This window comes from Elephantulus edwardii, unplaced genomic scaffold, assembly GCF_000299155.1.
Source record: "Elephantulus edwardii isolate Elephantulus edwardi_28Jun2011 unplaced genomic scaffold, EleEdw1.0 scaffold00090, whole genome shotgun sequence".
Taxonomy (NCBI): Eukaryota; Metazoa; Chordata; class Mammalia; order Macroscelidea; family Macroscelididae; genus Elephantulus; species Elephantulus edwardii.
Genome location: NW_006399840.1, coordinates 7,194,964 through 7,211,754, shown reverse-complemented (window position 1 = coordinate 7,211,754; position 16,791 = coordinate 7,194,964). Strand labels below are relative to the sequence as shown.

Sequence of the window (16,791 nt, the reverse complement as noted above, 5' to 3'; positions counted from 1 at the left end):
TAAGAGCTTTTGCAGCATATTATTTGCACATAAGAAATTTTTATGAGCATTAAATGATTGCTTAGCAGAATGCCTGAGACATAGTATTTCTTTTATCATTATCATTACTATGATTATATAATTTTTTCTTAAGTATGTTTTCATTGCATACTCTCATTTATCTGTTTTAATTCACTTGTACCTTGTGTGTCAAGTATTAACTGGCATTAAAAGAAATACTTTTATCTCAGCTCTCTTATAATGCTTAGATATCGGCACATTTGAATTAAAGAAGAGATACCAACTGCCAACTTCACTGTGAATCCCTCCATCGTGTATCATGTTTAAACAAAGATGCTTTTCAAAAAACTTGGAAGGAAGGCAAATGAGTCTGTCCAGAAATTTGGACCGGAAAATGTCATATTCAGAGATTAAAGTGTAGCATGCCAATTACTTTTTTGAAAATATTAACTTGTTTAAGTGACTCACTCATTCTCATTGCATTGTGTCAGAACCACCTCATAACTGATCCTCCTGTGGGTTTTTAGAAGCTATGGATCAAACAGGAGGTGGTTGTTGTTGTTGTTATGTGCCGTCGAGTCGTTTCCGACTCAAACAGGAGGAGACTCTTAATATTTCTTCCACAGAGCAGCTGATGGATTTGAACTAATTACCTCAGTGTTAACTCCTTGCCACTAGGTATCCAGAGCTTCCTTGTTTAAATAAAGCACATGTTATTTACAGGACTATATTGTCAAGATCTAAAATGGAAAAGGTGCTAGTTTGTTTAAAAATATGCTATTTAATACAGGAATTAAATTATAGAGCCTTAGAATGGTTAGAGGGGAAAAAAGAGAGAGAAAAAACCCCCACAGACAATAAAAGACCATAAAGTATCATTATCAGAGCTGCTAAGTTCCCTAGACTGTGGTTCAGCAATCTAATTCTGCAGCTTCTATTCTGGAACTATCTAGAGATGCTGCCCCAATTGTAAGTGAAACATTAGTGAAATGAACTAATGAATGGACTAAAGCTGCATAAGAGGTGCTTCTGCCTCCTCACCTACTTGAGACTATAGCTGCTCTCCCCCTTTGTTGATGGATCAACTTCAACAGCCTTAGCTCCTGTAGCTAGAAGCTGAAAGTATTGATTGCTTGTATCCCTGCTTCTTCTTTCTTAAATAGTACTTACCACTGGTAAAACTTGTGAGAAAGCCAACTATCAAGAGAGTTGGAGATGCAGTTTGTAGGCTCAGTGGCTGAGTAGTCAAGGCAGAATATTGATGTGTAGATGTGCAGGTTGTGAGACACCAGTTGACTAATCAGTGAGGTCTACCTATCAGCAATTTAGTATCAGTAAATGCTACAGAAAGCGATGCTACCAAGCTAAAAGTGGGTGACTTTTAATCCATGGCCCTCACTGTTTTTATTCAGACATTCCTCTAGGTCATATAGCCCTGGTGTACAAATTGCTGTAAAGTGGTAACTTGTGGTTGCTGTGAGGCTGAACACTGTTGACACTGATGTGTCAAATGCGTTAATGGCTGGTTACCCAGACAGAGAGCGGGGTGGAGCTCCCCGACAAAAACAAGCTTGGAAGGAGGAGTGGCACCCACTTCCATAATAGCTTGCCTCCAGAAACCCTATGAACCTGGAGAGAGGATGAAACACACCCAAGTGTTAAGAACTATTCATAGGGTAGCCTGCGACTCTATGACACTTAACAACAACAACAACAATATTTCCTACTACCTATATTTTACTTACACTAAAATCTTTAATCACTGAATGCTTCCTTTGCATAACATAGCACTGTAATGCTGTGTGCAAGTAAAGATGTTCTTTCTTTCAGTCACTATATTCATATCAAGACAATTCAAACCCCATATCCTCTATCATAGAGTCAATTTTTACTTCCAGTGACCCTACAGTGCAGAGTGAAATTCTACCATAGAGTTTCTAAGGCTATAAATCTTTGGTAAGAACCTGAGTTGTAATCCCAAATATATATAGATGAAATCTGCATTAAGATTAGATGAAGAGTCATCAATCTGTGTTATGCAGATGACAGAACCGTGAGTGATACCAGTGATGGGGATGAAGTACTTGTTGCAGAAGATCAAACACTGCAGCCTTCAATGTGTATTCTACCTCACCATCAAGGAAACAAAACTCCTCACCACCAGACTAATAAGCAACATCAAGATGGAGAAAAGACTCAAGTTGTTAATAGCTTGATTTCACTTGGATCCACAATAAATACCAATATTAAGTGCAGTCTTGAAATCAAAAGACCTGTTGCAATAGAAAAGTCTACTGTCAAGGACCTCTTCAAGGTACTAAAGAACAAAGATGCCAATTTAAAGATTAAAGTGCACCTGACCCAAGCCATGGTGTTTTGCACCTGAAAAGTGAACAATGAATAAGAATGTCAAAAGCAGAATCAGTTCCTTTGAGTTGTGGTATTGGAGAAAGGTACCGAATATCCCATGGACTGCCAAAAGAGCAAGTGTATCTTGGAGAAATGTTCTTTAGAGGCAAGGATGGTGAAACTTTGTCTTACATACTTTGGGGCATTGTGAGGAGGAACAAGTCTTTTAAAAGACATAATACGGGGAAATATGGAAGGTCATAGAAAGAGAGGAAGGCTCCCATAAAGATGGATGGTACAGAAACTATAAAAGCGGCTTATATGATGTATATGGCAACAGTATAGAATAAGAGATGCATAGCAAAGTGAACTGAGTGGGGGAAAGGAGGGAATTATGCAGCAATGCATTTTTTTTTTTAAAAAAATGAGAACTGGGCAATTAGGGAGGAAACTACAACAACAAATGAATGAAAATCCAACTTCCCTGTAAATTTTTATTAAAACCACAATATAAAGGTCTTAAGCATATTGCATATGATGAGGATGGCACAGGATAGGGCAAAATTTGATCTATTGTTCTTAGAATTGCTATGAGTCATAGGTGACTTGATGGCATCTAACAACAACAACAACAGAAATGGAATCTTTGATCAAAATGTTCAGTAATTGTAACCAGATGTCATTTAGATATTTTGACTTCAGAACAAAGGCAACAATTATTCACGGAAGCTATTAGCCGCCCACCCTATATTCTTCTTTGATTCTTGCCTCTCCTTCCTCTGATGTTCCAGGTAAACAGAGACCAATTGTCCTGCCTTGCATAGCCATTGGTAACCTTTTATGACCCAGCAACTACATGCAAATTAGAAGGTAGATTAGAGGCACTAAAGATTTTCTTACACAACATGCCTCTGGAAATTCTATGATCTTAGAGAAATGAAAATAGTTATAGAACAGGTGCAGGTCTTTTATTCATAGAGTTGTTATGAGTCAGTGCTCTACTCCAAGGCACTTAACAACAACAAAGATCTCAATAGATTAGTTACAGTGTATGTGAAACTGTGACTGTAACCACCAAACCAAATCAGATCCTATGTAGTTGTTAGGTGCCGTCAAGTGGAGTAAGACTCCTAGCAACCCTATGAACAACAGATCTGAACCCTGTCCTATCCTGTGCCATCCTCACCACCTCTGACACCCTTGAGCCATTGCTATCATCACTTTATCAGTCCATCTAGTTGAAATCCCATGAGGGAAGTGAAATAATTGCAAAAATCAAAGAATGTAATGTCAATGAATTATATATATAGAAACAGTAGGTGTTTTGTTGTGTATATTTTAAATAAGAACAACAGAATAGAAAAATATTTGGAAAAATATTTTGTTTGAATAATGAAAAATTAGTATATTCAATAACCATTTAAATTTATCATGCCCCTACTAGGTGATTCATGAAAATACACATAATGTTCCCTCTGAAGTCAATTTTAATTCATCATTAAGATCAATACATTACAGTTTGTATAACTTCATGAATGGTATAAGAACATTGTGTACAATTAGCTCAAGATAGTGTGGAGGCAATTTAATGTTGTAGTTGAGAAACTTGGACTCTGAAGCCAGATCACCTAGATTCAAATCCTAACTCAACTCCTGCTCCCTTTGTGACCTTGAGAAAGGTATTCAATCTCTCTGTGGCTCATTTTCCTCATCTATAAAATGGTGATAATAATACTGTCTCCATTACAGAATTTTTGTGAGGAGAGGGTTAAATGAGTTAATACATGTCAGCTACTTAGAACAGTGAGTAATACATCATGAGTAATATATAATGCATTAGCAAATAAGGTCATTTTACTTTTGAAGCACTTCTATTGAGGGAATCTTTTTATAAAGCAATAAATATTGTGAATGTATTTAATGTATTCATTTTTGACATTTCTGATCTGGAACACAAATTACTACTGCTCTCATGGTGCAATTGAAAGACTCCTCTGCTGGAATTCTTTGGTTCTGTTTCTGTCTCTGTTACTAATTACCATAACAATTTGATAGTCAAAGGTTTCAAGCATCTTTTAGCCTTCAGAAAAAAACCCTGAGCTTTGTGTAGGTGAAATAAATACCAGATGGAATGACTCAGTGATTTAATGAAACTAGGAATGACTTTAAGAAGCACTTACTTCCTTAAGATATTCTCTGCTATTATGTATTAGTCACACTAACAGCAAATTATTATCTTCCCAGGTGTTATAACAAGTTATGGATTATATCTGGATGGTGTCTTAATTCACAATTCTTCAATACGAAGCTGTCATTCTCGTGGATTTGCTCCTTGGAGCTTGCACTCCTTCCAAGTCCAGGCATGCACAGCCAAAGGTTGTGCGCTGGGCCCTCTGGTGAGTATGTGGACTTATATTCCAGGGGAATGGTAAATGTCAGATGACAATGAATATCCAGGAAAGAGTACATGGTGGTGAATCACATTGAGCACAGACAGCCTTTTAAACAGAATGGGAGATAAAATTTTTATAAAATTTCTCTTAAGAGTTACTAAGATTTTATATTCAACATAAATTTCAAGTCTGTGCATTGGTCAAGTGAAGGATAGAATATACATTCTACTGACCGAATAGTAAATTGTCAGGTTTGGTAAGCATAGGTACCATTTTGGCCAATTTAGGGAAATATTTAAAGAGCCTGTTTCCTTCATTCAACAGCTAATGTAAGCTTGTAAGTAAATCCATACATGTCACAGGAAGGCAACACTGCTTAAAGAGTCATTTAATTGATTAAGTGTAGAGTTTATTTCATGTAGTAGATCTCTTTAAAGAGATAAATAGCAAAAATGTCACTTGGGCACAGAGGTGTGCCTAACCCAAAGCATGGTATTTGCAACAACCATATATGTAAGAAACCTAGACAATGAATAAAGAAGAATGAGGAAGAATTTATGCCTTTGAATTATGGCATTGGAGAAGAATACTGATGATACTACACACTGTCAGAAGAATAAAAGCACTGGTGTTGGAAGAAGTATTTCCAGAATGTTCCTTTGAAGGAGAATGGAGTAACTGCCGCTCACACACTTTGCACATGTATGATGATAGACCCTGGAGAAGACATCAGACTTGGTACCCAGAATATCAGTTAAAAAGAGGAAGACCCTCAATTTTGTGGATTGACACACTGCTGCAACAATATAATCAAACTAGCAACATTTTTGAGGATAGCACAGGATCAGGGATTATTTTGCTCGGTTGTACTTTGAGCCTTTGAGCTATAATTGACAAGATGTTATATAACAACAGTACAACAATGGTGGTGGTGTATACCAGTGAGTCAGAACCAACACAGCAGACCCTCTGGTGTGTTAGTCACGCACAGAGCAGCTGGTGGATTCGAACTGCATGCCTTTGGAGTTGCAATGCAGCTTTTTGTCACTAGGCCACCAGGCACATAGACAGAAATGTTTTCATTTGGCTAATATAGCTTGATAAGAAGAGTATTTAACAGTTTATTGATATCAGCTTTGATAGCCAATTTCAGAAATCTAATTTATGCCTATAAATTCCTTAGCACTTAAAATACTTCTGGAATTGTGCTTTTCATATTTAATAAAATTTAACTCAATTAACACGACATAATTGTCCTAGTCTAGCATAATGTTATTCCCTTCCTAAATGTCACTTTTCACTTTTTTTTCTTGGTCAAATGGATATAGCTTCTTTTAAATACTCATTTCTAGGGTTGGTTTTTTTAAATTTTTTTTGTTGTTAATATTTGCTGATGATGCTTTACCATTTTAGTGTACTCTAGCTTCATTGAAGGATGTATTTTAGAAAAATTGTCTAGAAAAACAGCTCTAATTTGTGATTTTGACTTCCTTATTGTTGATCACACCTCCCATTTCATTTCATAGATTGGTTGCTTTTCAAGCTGTTAACACCATCCATCAGTGGGGCTGAGCTGTAGTCTTTATTGCCATTAAGCATTTTATAGCAGGACCCCTCTGATGCATACTTACTCTTAAAAGCAAGAATGGCTTTAGGCCAGCTCTTCCCCATTCAGAAAAAAAAGAGAGAGAGAGAGAAATCTTTCACATGGATTTGAAAGTTATATTTTCTCTTCATTCAAAAATATAAACTGTAAGTTGTGATTCTGGCTACTAAATTGGCTTTACCGTTCCTCCAATATTTTCATATTTCTGAACAATGATGAGTATTTACAAACTGTGTCCTGCACAGTAGTAGGTAACACTGACCTTAGGAAATCAAATGCTGTGGTTCTGGTTCCCTGATGGGAAGGGAGAAACAGAATTAGATTGTAAAGCCGGCTCTGCCACAGCCACAGTCAGGACAGTACTCCATCCTGACTGCAAACACAGAGTTATTTTCTCCCCTCTGTGCCTTTCTTTATCCTGCACTCAGTATGCAAACGCTTTTCTCAAGTCAATGATCCATCTCTAATCACTGGGATTGAACAACAATGTCTTTATTTAGAGCAAGTCAACGATATGCTGCCAAGAAGTTAAAACCCATGGCCTTCATTTGGTTTCTGAAATAATTTGGTCCCAATTACAGTAAGTTTTATGTCCCCAAAAGATTATGTATCTAAGTATACTAAATGGCCTACATATCTATCAAAATCACATTACAGTTACAGCTTTTTGAATCGGTGTGTGATTTTTTTTAGAAGATACATTTATTGATTTAAGAAATCTGTGAACTAATTTCAAATTTCCTTACATTAAGTTATATGTGTTATTAAACAAAACGCAGCCAAATACAGCACTACTGTACTCATATTTCTTATAGGCATATGTCTGTAAAACCTAATGTTACAATATACTTTTCATTAAATTGAAATGTGTATGTGGGTGTACATGCACACACATTATTTTTTGCTAGCAGAGATAAAAATTACATTTTTGAATCATTTTGAGAGATTCCTAGAAGATTAATCAATAATAATTTTTGTTTTTTATACAGAAAAGTCTATTAATTTTGTTTTTAAATTCTTACCTGTTTAATAAGACCATTATTTATCCATGCAGGAAAATATTCAATATGTTTCAGGGAAAATAGAGCTTTAATTTTATTTGTAGACTTTCAACTGTAGCATGAAGAAAACATAACATTATTGAAAGGATATTTTGTTCAACTTTGAATTGTTGTGTTGTTACGTGCCTTCTAGTCTTTTGTGACTCATAGCAACCCTGTGTACAAGAGCCCTAAACCCTCCTCTGTCCTGTGCCAACCTCACTGTCTCTAACACATCTACTCTCATTACCCCAATCACTGAATCGGTCCATCTCATCGAGGGTCTTCCTCTCCTGTGCTGTCCTTCCACCCTCCCAAACATGATGTCCCTCTTCAAGGACTAGTCCCCCTTGCAACATGCCCAAAGTATGTCAGATGAAACCTCAGATCCTTGTTTCCAAGGAGCAGCCTGATTTCACTCTCTTCAGGACAAAAATGTTTTTTTTCCTGGCAGCCCTTGGTATAGTCAACACTCTTCTCCAGCATCACAGCTCAAAGGCATCAATTCTCTTTCTATCATACCTAGTTATTGTCCAGCTCTCTGACACATAATATGCAATTGTGAAGACTATGGCCTATCAGGTGCACCTTAGACTCCAGCCTGACATCATTTCTCTTCAGTACTCTGGAGAGCTCCCTGAGAGCTGGCTTTCCCAATGCAACTCATCTCTTGATTTCCTGGTTGCTGGTACCTAGATTATTGATTGTGGAGCCAAGTAAACGAAAACTGTTAACAATTTCAGTCCCTTCACCATCAATTATGATGCTGTCAATTGCCCCAGTGGTGAGAGTCTTTGTTTTCTTGATTTTGAGCTTCACTCCATATAGGAGGCTGCAGTCCTTGACCCTCTGCAGCAAGCATTTCAGGCCCTCCTCAGTTTCAGCAAGCAGGATTGTGTCACATACTTTATTTTAGGAATGAGTGATAGAGAAACTATAGAACTTGTATACACACCCTATATACTCTTTCTTGTGGTATAGATTGCCCTCACAATTAGCATGTTGTTCATGTAATCGAGGGAAAAAATTGGAAAAATTGGAAAATTTAGAAAAACATATTGTATTGAAAAATACAAATAGATACACAAATTACATATTCTTGACAGTTTAATGTCATTTTAGGAATTAGAATGTTTTATAATAAAATAGTTTCTAATAAAATATTTTAATTGTTACATACTGTCAAGTCAGAAGCGACCAGCAGGTTTTCAGAGATAGTTAATGTCATGAAAGGAGATTGCCTATATTCCCCTGTGATTATAAAATAAACTTATAAAAATAGGTTTGTTTTATTATGAATAATAATTAAATATTGTTACTTTTTTGTAATTCAGAAAGTATTACTCTGTCTTAATTTCTTTATATTTTTTAAAACTATTTTTTTACTTCTGAAGAAATTCCAATAACAAATTTCAAATACCCTTTGAAACGAAGGTTAAGATTACTCGGCACCTCATAGGTTTGATTAAATAGCTCATAGGATCACTATGAGTTGCAGTCATGCAGATGACTCCTAACAACAATATGGATTGTCAAGTTACCTCTGCTAATTGAGTTGTAAATGTTTTAATTAATGAAATGTATTGCTATAGAATGCAGCAGAAAAGAACTTTGAAATTTTTTAAATTTAGTCCTCAATTTTATTTATGTGAGACTCAACACTATTGTTTCCATAATGAAACACTGGATTTGTCCATAAATAAATCACTACTTATTTTCTCCCCCATGTCTATTCTATCTCTTCCACTGCTGTCGAGTCAAAACTGACTCATAGTTATAAACTATGAGTTTATATACTAGGGTTATAAACAAGATGGGAGGATATTGCTTATGTTTTTTCCAAGGAACAGCAAGTGGATTTGAACCTGTCTATCTTCAGGTTCGCAGTACAACTCCTTATCCACTAGGCCACGAAAGCTCATAGTAAAAAGAATGTCATTTCTTTATGCATTTACGTTTTTCCAAAGATATATTTTGCTAAAATTTTCCTCTTCTTTTTTCCTTTGATTACATAAGCACCATGCTTCTTTTCTCATTTAGTGTTAAAAAACACTGGCAGAGTCCAAGAATGGTGATTTTTATGAAATTCATTGGATCTAATTCTCCAAGGTTGTCTACGGATAAGTTGGAAAACTATAGGTTACTACTGTGAGATAAGGTAAAAAATGATGTCTTTGTTTCTTGATAATGTTGCATGTAGGCAGTTAAGTATGCACATGTCCTCTCATAGCCTCATGCGGCTTTTGTTTACACGGAAACATTTGTTATTTTAAAACAACTCAGTCTTAATAGCCTAGTTGATAAGTTGTGCTGCCAACTCAAAGGCATGTAGGACTTTTGCAGGAAAAAAGTGGTCAGTCTCCTCACATGATTGCATTCTCTGAAAACCCTGTAAATGGTATGCTATGAGTTGGTTCTGACTTGATGGCAATGAGTATTCTTGTCTTGGCTTTTTTTTTTCTTTCTTTAATGGCGAGGTATATTTTTGTTGTTACATGCCATTGAGTCACTTGCTACTCATTGTGACCCTATATACAACAACTCTGAACCTTGCTCCATCCTGAGCCAGTCTATTGTCTCTGACACACCTACCCCATTACGTTAACACAGTCACTAAATCAATCCATCTCATCCAGGGTCTTCCTCTCTTTCCATTTCCCTCTAATCTCCCAGGCATGATGTCCCTCTCCAAGGATTGGTTTCTCTTGCAACATGCCCAAAGCATGTCAGATGAAGCTTCAGAATCCTTTCTTCCAAGGAGCAGCCTGGCTTCAGCCTCTCCAGGATAAACTTGTTTGTTCCCCTAGCAGTCCATGGTATATTCAGTACTCTTCTCCAGCACTACAGCTTAAAGGCATCAATTCTCCTTCTATCATGCCTAGTCATTGTGCAGCTTTCTGACACATAGCAAGTAATTGTGAAGACCATGCCCTGAATTAGGCACACCTTAGTCTGCAGACTGATATCAGTGTTCTTCAGTTCTCTGGATGGTAAAGAAAACTATTATGGAAAATCTGCCCAAAGCCTGCTATTACCCCCATGCTTCTTTAAAAATATGATATTTAAAATACCACAGAATAAAATTCAGTTTGCTGAAAAAAAATATGATATTGCTAACCTATTTTCTCAATTATTATATAAAAAACCCCCGATTCCTACAATAAAGGTTGATGTGATAAATTAAATGAATTATTATTTATGAAGGGGTCTCTGGCACTCAGTATTATATTAAGGCTGAAAATTTCATGAGACTGAACAAATTGTACATTTGTTCTCACATATGTTTTATCTGTATCAAGGGAGGTTTTCAGGTAAAACAAACAAGAGCCTTCACAGGATCTTTTCCTTAGCATTATTCTTTAGTAAATATGAGTTTAGTTTTATAATTTAAAAGTTTTAAAAATCTGTAATGTAAATAAGACAGCTCTAGTGGGCAAGTGGATAAAGTGCTGCACTGTAAACTCAAAGGCATATGGTTCAAATCAACTAGCTGCTTCTCAAGAGAATGATAAGGAGTCTTCTACTGTGCAATTTCTAGCCTCTGAAAACCCACTGGAGGGCCATATATGAGTCATCTATGAGTTAGTTCCAACTCAACAGCATATAATAAAAGTAGAATAATAAATAAAAGAAGAACATGAATGGATCTTGACCACAGTGCTTAATGAGGAAAACACTATGATTAGGCAAACTCTATTCCTGGTTGTCCGAGTTTGAAACAATAATACCTTTTCATATATTAGTCAAAGACTATTTTATTCCTATATTAATCAAAGGCATCATTAACAAAAAAATGGAATGTTTCTCCAAATACTTAAATAAAACAATATATATATTTTTGCATCAACATATCCTTGAAAATAATATGTTGTTGTTTGTTGTTATGTGTCATAGAGTTGCTTGCGACTCAATAACCTTGTGTATAACAGCCCTGAACCCTGCTCTGTCCTGTGCCAATCTCACTGTCTCTGACGCACCTACCCCGATTACCCCATCACTGAATCAATCTATCTCATAGAGGGTATTTATCTGAGATTACTTTCAAATCTTTATTTCAGCTTTTTTTAGTCCCATTGTCTTTGGAAATTATTAAAGGCTGCTCCTTGGAGGCAAGGATTCTGGGGCTTCGTCTGACATACTTTGGACATGTTGTAAGGAGAGACAGGTCTTTAGAGAGGGACATCATGCTGGGTAGAAGAGTAGAGGGACAGCGCAGGAGGGGAAGACCCTCTATGAGGTGGATTGATTCAGTGACTGGGGTAATTGGGATGGATGTGTCAGAGGCAATGAGATTGGCACAGTATAGAGCAGGGTTTAGGGCTGTTGTACATAGGGTCGCTATGAGTCACAAACGACTCGATGGCACGTAACAACAACAACTTTTTATAAACTCATTTGACCTACATGCATAATGAAACAAATTTCATGGTTAAAAAATAGAAAAATAAGAAATTTTTTCCAGTCAAATTTTACTGTCTTTTGTACATGACTATTGGATTTAAAAGAAAAGTTGTAGATCTAAGATCCCTGTATCCTTTCTGAGGTTAAAATAAACCATGTCATAACCTCATACTTATTAAAAATTAACACTCTATATTTTTTATATTTCTTTTCATAATTGAGAAAGTGTTATTCACCGTAACAAATAAAGGTTTAATAATTGAGAATATTTGCCTATGTGAGGACTTCTCTCTGACCATCTGCTTATGAGGCAAATATTTTTTTAAAAGTCTGTACTTTAAGAACAAGGTCAAACTTATTCATATATTTAATAAATTTTAAAAGGTCAAATGCCTCTAAATGATTCTGAGGAGTGTGTGTTAGCAAATTAAGGAAGTTTAATTAATGATTAAAATATAGTAAACTATCTTGAAGCCCTTCTGCTTTCTTGCCAACTACTTCTAGTCAGTTAGCTGTTTTACTTACTTAACTCTCAAAAACTCTGTGGCTAACGTACAACTACTAAATGCACTTTATTTCAGAGTACTTTTCTTAAAATCCTTTTGCTGTCTTATCCACAGGCTTATTAAGACTCTGTTAGTGAAGCTCATCAATTAATCATTGTTATTATTATGTAATCATGATTCTTATTTCACCTTGTGATGAAATTGTTGTTGTTGTTGATTGCTATGGAGTTCAGCATGACTCAAAGTGACCCTATGAACAAAAGACCTGAAGCCTTTCTGTAACTATTGTTTCTCAAAGTTCATAGAATTTCCAGAGGCATGTTGTTTAGGAATTGGGTGCAACTCCTGCTTCAAATGTGATGAAACAGCACAGGTGTATTTATTTCTTGATGTCTGGCATGGTGCCGTCTTTCTATACCTCAAGCAAATAACTGAGAAAGCTATTTTCATGTGTGTGCATCTCGAGATGCTTGGAGTGGCCTTTTAACAAAGCCCAAAAGTCTTTCACATCAGACAGAGACTTCTAAATAAGACTTGATGTATTCCTTCCCTATTGCAACTGAAGAGGAAAAAAAAATACTGTTAAGCAGTCCTAGAAGTAGTCTATGGATATTCCTAGCCATAAGGACAATCACAGTGTGAGCTGATCCACATTTTCTGGAAATCACAAACAACTGCCTTGGTCAGGAGCTCAAATTTTAAGCTTAACAGCAGGAGGAAGAAAACATGAGGTATGCTTTGATCCTGCTGACAAAATGAGGTAACTATACAAGATGCTGCTGTCAAAATAGTTTACTTCACAGCAACGAGAGATTCTTTGAAGAAATATGCACAAAGTGCAGCATGTACTTACTGTATTTGCAAACAAAAATACATCTTTATATATTCACAGGTGGAAAATCACACACTAGAAGCCCCTCCTGAAGGAACAGTAAATGTATTTGTCAAAACAAAGGGATCTCAAGAAGCCCAGGTGAAGTGGGATGCACCTTTTGCCCCTAATGGGTGCTTAACCTACAGGATCCTTCTTACTGGAGCATTCTATGTGGATCAAGGTAATCTGTACTTTAAAAGTGATGCATTAAATTAGAACACACTTCATTTTCCTATGAAATATTTCTTTTAGCCACAGATTTTAAATTTTCAATCTCCCTTGAAAATGACCTATAAAGAGGCTTGGCTGTCCTGCTTGGTGCAGATGGTTAAATCAGTCTGCTGCTGAACAGAAGATTGAAGGTTTGTGTCCACATGGAGATACTTGGAAAGCCTGGTAAACTACAGGAATTAGGGGGTATAAGTATCTGACTTACATACAGCTCATGTTAATGAGTTCAAACCAATTTATTCATGGCTAATAAAGCAAAAGCCAAACAGACCTACATCTTTAAGATTTTGGTGATTTGAAATCATGACCTGAATGGAGAAAATTGCAGTCAGAGGAGTCTTTTCAGGAGCCTGATACATGAAATCAGATTACTGGCAGGATTGTGAAGAGCAACACACTTTTCAAGCTGTGCATTCCTGAAAGCATCTTTGGGCTGTAGTTTCCAAGTGCTCAAAATCTGATGGGCAAGAGTTTTGGTTGTGATACAGCACATATGCTGTCCTCCTTTCTTAGAGGAAGATTCTGTGTCTGGCAGGACTTCTTGCCGTGCTTTTACTATTCTATTGACTGTCCCAGTACAGGTATGTTTAAAACATTTAAGTGTATTCTGTTTTTGCTTCTTTGACCGAAACTGAATGGGAAGAATCTGTTCAAAGTCCTGTGACAATCAACTCTTATAAAACTTTTTATTAAAAAATGTGAAGTACATACAATATATTTTAGAATTAAAAATGGGCATTACTTTGGAACATGCATAAAGAAAGCTATTCTTATTCCTATGTTAAAGATACTGGAGTGTATCTAGAATTGTGTGTTTAACATATTTTTAATGTATGAAAAGGAATGTCATACACTGCGTGCTAATACAAATGTTTGAATGGTATTTCACTGTTCTCACTCATACCCAAATTTAAGATAAAGACAGATTTGGGAACAGAGCTAATTTGTAATTCAGATTCTTCTAGTACTTTCAAAACGTGAACCACTGAAGTCTCCACAGAGCACAATTCTATTCTGTCACACACAGTGTTGACACAGGCTGGAGTCAACTTGATGGTAACCAGTTGAGTTTGACATTTTAATGATAGGTTTCAAAAATAAAGCACTATTCGTGCAAAGAGATGAGTTTAAATTTTCATGCTGTCTTAAATGAAACTATTCTCTTCACATAATATTTTAAAATTAAATTGATAATGTTAGTATGGTTTAATAAATTAAGCACAATATCGACTATGTAATATTCCTGCAAAGGATCATGAAAATGGACTCAACAAGGCAGATGCATATCATTGTATGTTGCTATTTTAAACAAATCTTATCATAGCAAAATAAAACTGATGTGGATTTCAGTAGGAACCCTTGTGGTGCAATGTTTAATGGTCTGCAGTTGTAACCCACAGAGAGAGTGCCAATCTGCATAAAGATTTGCAGCCTTGGAAACCTCTTGGAAGAAGTTCTACTCTCTCCTATAAGAGGACTGTAAACTAAAATTAACTTAATGGCAGTGGATTTTGTATTTTAGTGGAAATTTTAAGTTTCATTTAAAAACGTATTAAAAACACAGACATATATGTATGTATGTACATATATGTATATGTGTATATATGTATGTATGTATGTATGTGTGTATGTATATATAAATAAGAGTTTCCAAAGATGGATGTATTCAACAATTTTTGTTCGTTTCAGAGCCAAGAAGCTTTTGTTTTGCTTTTTTACATATTTTTAATTTGTTGGTTTTCTATGAATATTTACGCATTAGTTCTCCTCTTGATAATTTCCACATGAATTGTTCAGTGACACTAGTTGCATGTTTCCAAATGTGTTTACACTCTCTTTCACTGCTTGCTTTGGTCTCTTCAAAGTCCTTTAGTTTCCTTGCCCCTTTATCATCTCGGTTTTGCTTTTTAATAATTATTGACTTCATGGTCTCACATATAGTTTTAAGTTGTATAGCAATCTTATATGTAACATCTTTGATTTTGTTTGCAACTATATTATTGGGGAAATTTTCATGGTCTAGTATTGAAGTATTTCAGATAACAGATGTTCCCTGGATGTGCTCACCAAGTTGTGCCAAAAATCTGGAGAACAACCACTTGGCCAACTGACTGGAAGAGATCTATATTTGTTCCCATTCCAAAGAAAGGTGACCCAACTGAGTGTGGAAACTACAGAACAGCGTAATTGATTTCACATGCAAGCAAGATTCTACTGAAGATTATCCAAAAACGATTAGAACAGCACATCAGCAGAGAACTGCCGGAAGTCCAGGCTGAGTTTAGAAGGGGTCGTGGTACTAGGGATATTGTTGCTGATGTTAGATGGATCTTGGCTGAAAGCAGAGAATACCAGAAGAATGTCTATCTGTGCTTCATTGATTATGCAAAGGCATTTGACTGTGTGGATCATAACAAACTGTGGCTGACTCTGGGAAGAATGGGAATCCCAGAACATTTAATTGTGCTAATGTGAAACCTATACTTGGACCAAGAGGTAGTAGTCAGAACAGAGCAGGGTAACACTGCATGGTTCAAAATTGGGAAGGGTGTACGCCAGGGATGCATCCTGTCTTCATACCTTTTCAACATGTATGCAGAGCAGATTATCTGAGAGGCTGGGCTCTATGAGGAGAATTGTGGCATCAGGATTGGTGGAAGATCTATTAACAGTCTGCGTTATGCAGATGACACAACCCTGCTTGCTGAAACTGAGGAGGACCTCATGCACTTGCTGCGAAGGGTCAAGGACTGCAGCCTTCAGTATGGACTGAGGCTCAATGTCAAGAAGACAAAGATTCTCACCACTGGACCAATTGGCAGCGTCAGGATGTATGGCGAAGAGATTGAGATTGTTCACAGCTTCAATTTGTTCAGCTCCACAGTCAACACTCTTGGCACCAGCAGTCAGGAAATCAAAAAGCGTATCACGATGGGAAAGTCTGCTGTTAGGGACCTCTCTAAAGTACTCAGGAGCAACGGTGTCTCTCTGGAGACTAAGGTGTGCCTGAAACAGGCCATGGCATTTGCAATCGCTTGTTATGCATCAGAGAGTTGGACAATGAGTAGGGAGGACAGAAGGAGAGTGGATGCTTTGAGCTGTGGTGCTGGAGAATAGTAGTGAATGTACCATGGACTGCCAGGAAAACAAACAGATTCATCTTGGAGACGATTAAACCAAGCTACTCTCTGGAGGCAAGGATTCTGGGGCTTTGTCTGACATACTTTGGACATGTTGCGAGGAGGGATGGGTCCTTGGAGAAGGACATCATGCTTGGGAGGGTGGAGGGACAGCGCAGGAGGGGAAGACTCTCTATGAGATGGATTGATTCGGTGACTGGGGTAATCGGGATGGATGTGTCAGAAGCAGTGCGGTTGGCGCAGGATAGAGC

The 16,791-nt window shown here is 36.7% G+C and overlaps 1 protein-coding gene across 1 annotated transcript in view; it reads left to right on the top strand.

Moving 5' to 3' along the window:
* Positions 1 to 16,791, top strand: part of USH2A (Usher syndrome 2A (autosomal recessive, mild)) — a 1,454,174-nt gene that overhangs the window by 881,429 nt on the left and 555,954 nt on the right. Inside the window, exons 35-36 of the mRNA XM_006890571.1 lie at positions 4,594 to 4,745; positions 13,188 to 13,350. Coding sequence (XP_006890633.1) covers positions 4,594 to 4,745; positions 13,188 to 13,350 — 315 coding nt within the window. The remainder of the gene's footprint in view (positions 1 to 4,593; positions 4,746 to 13,187; positions 13,351 to 16,791) is intronic.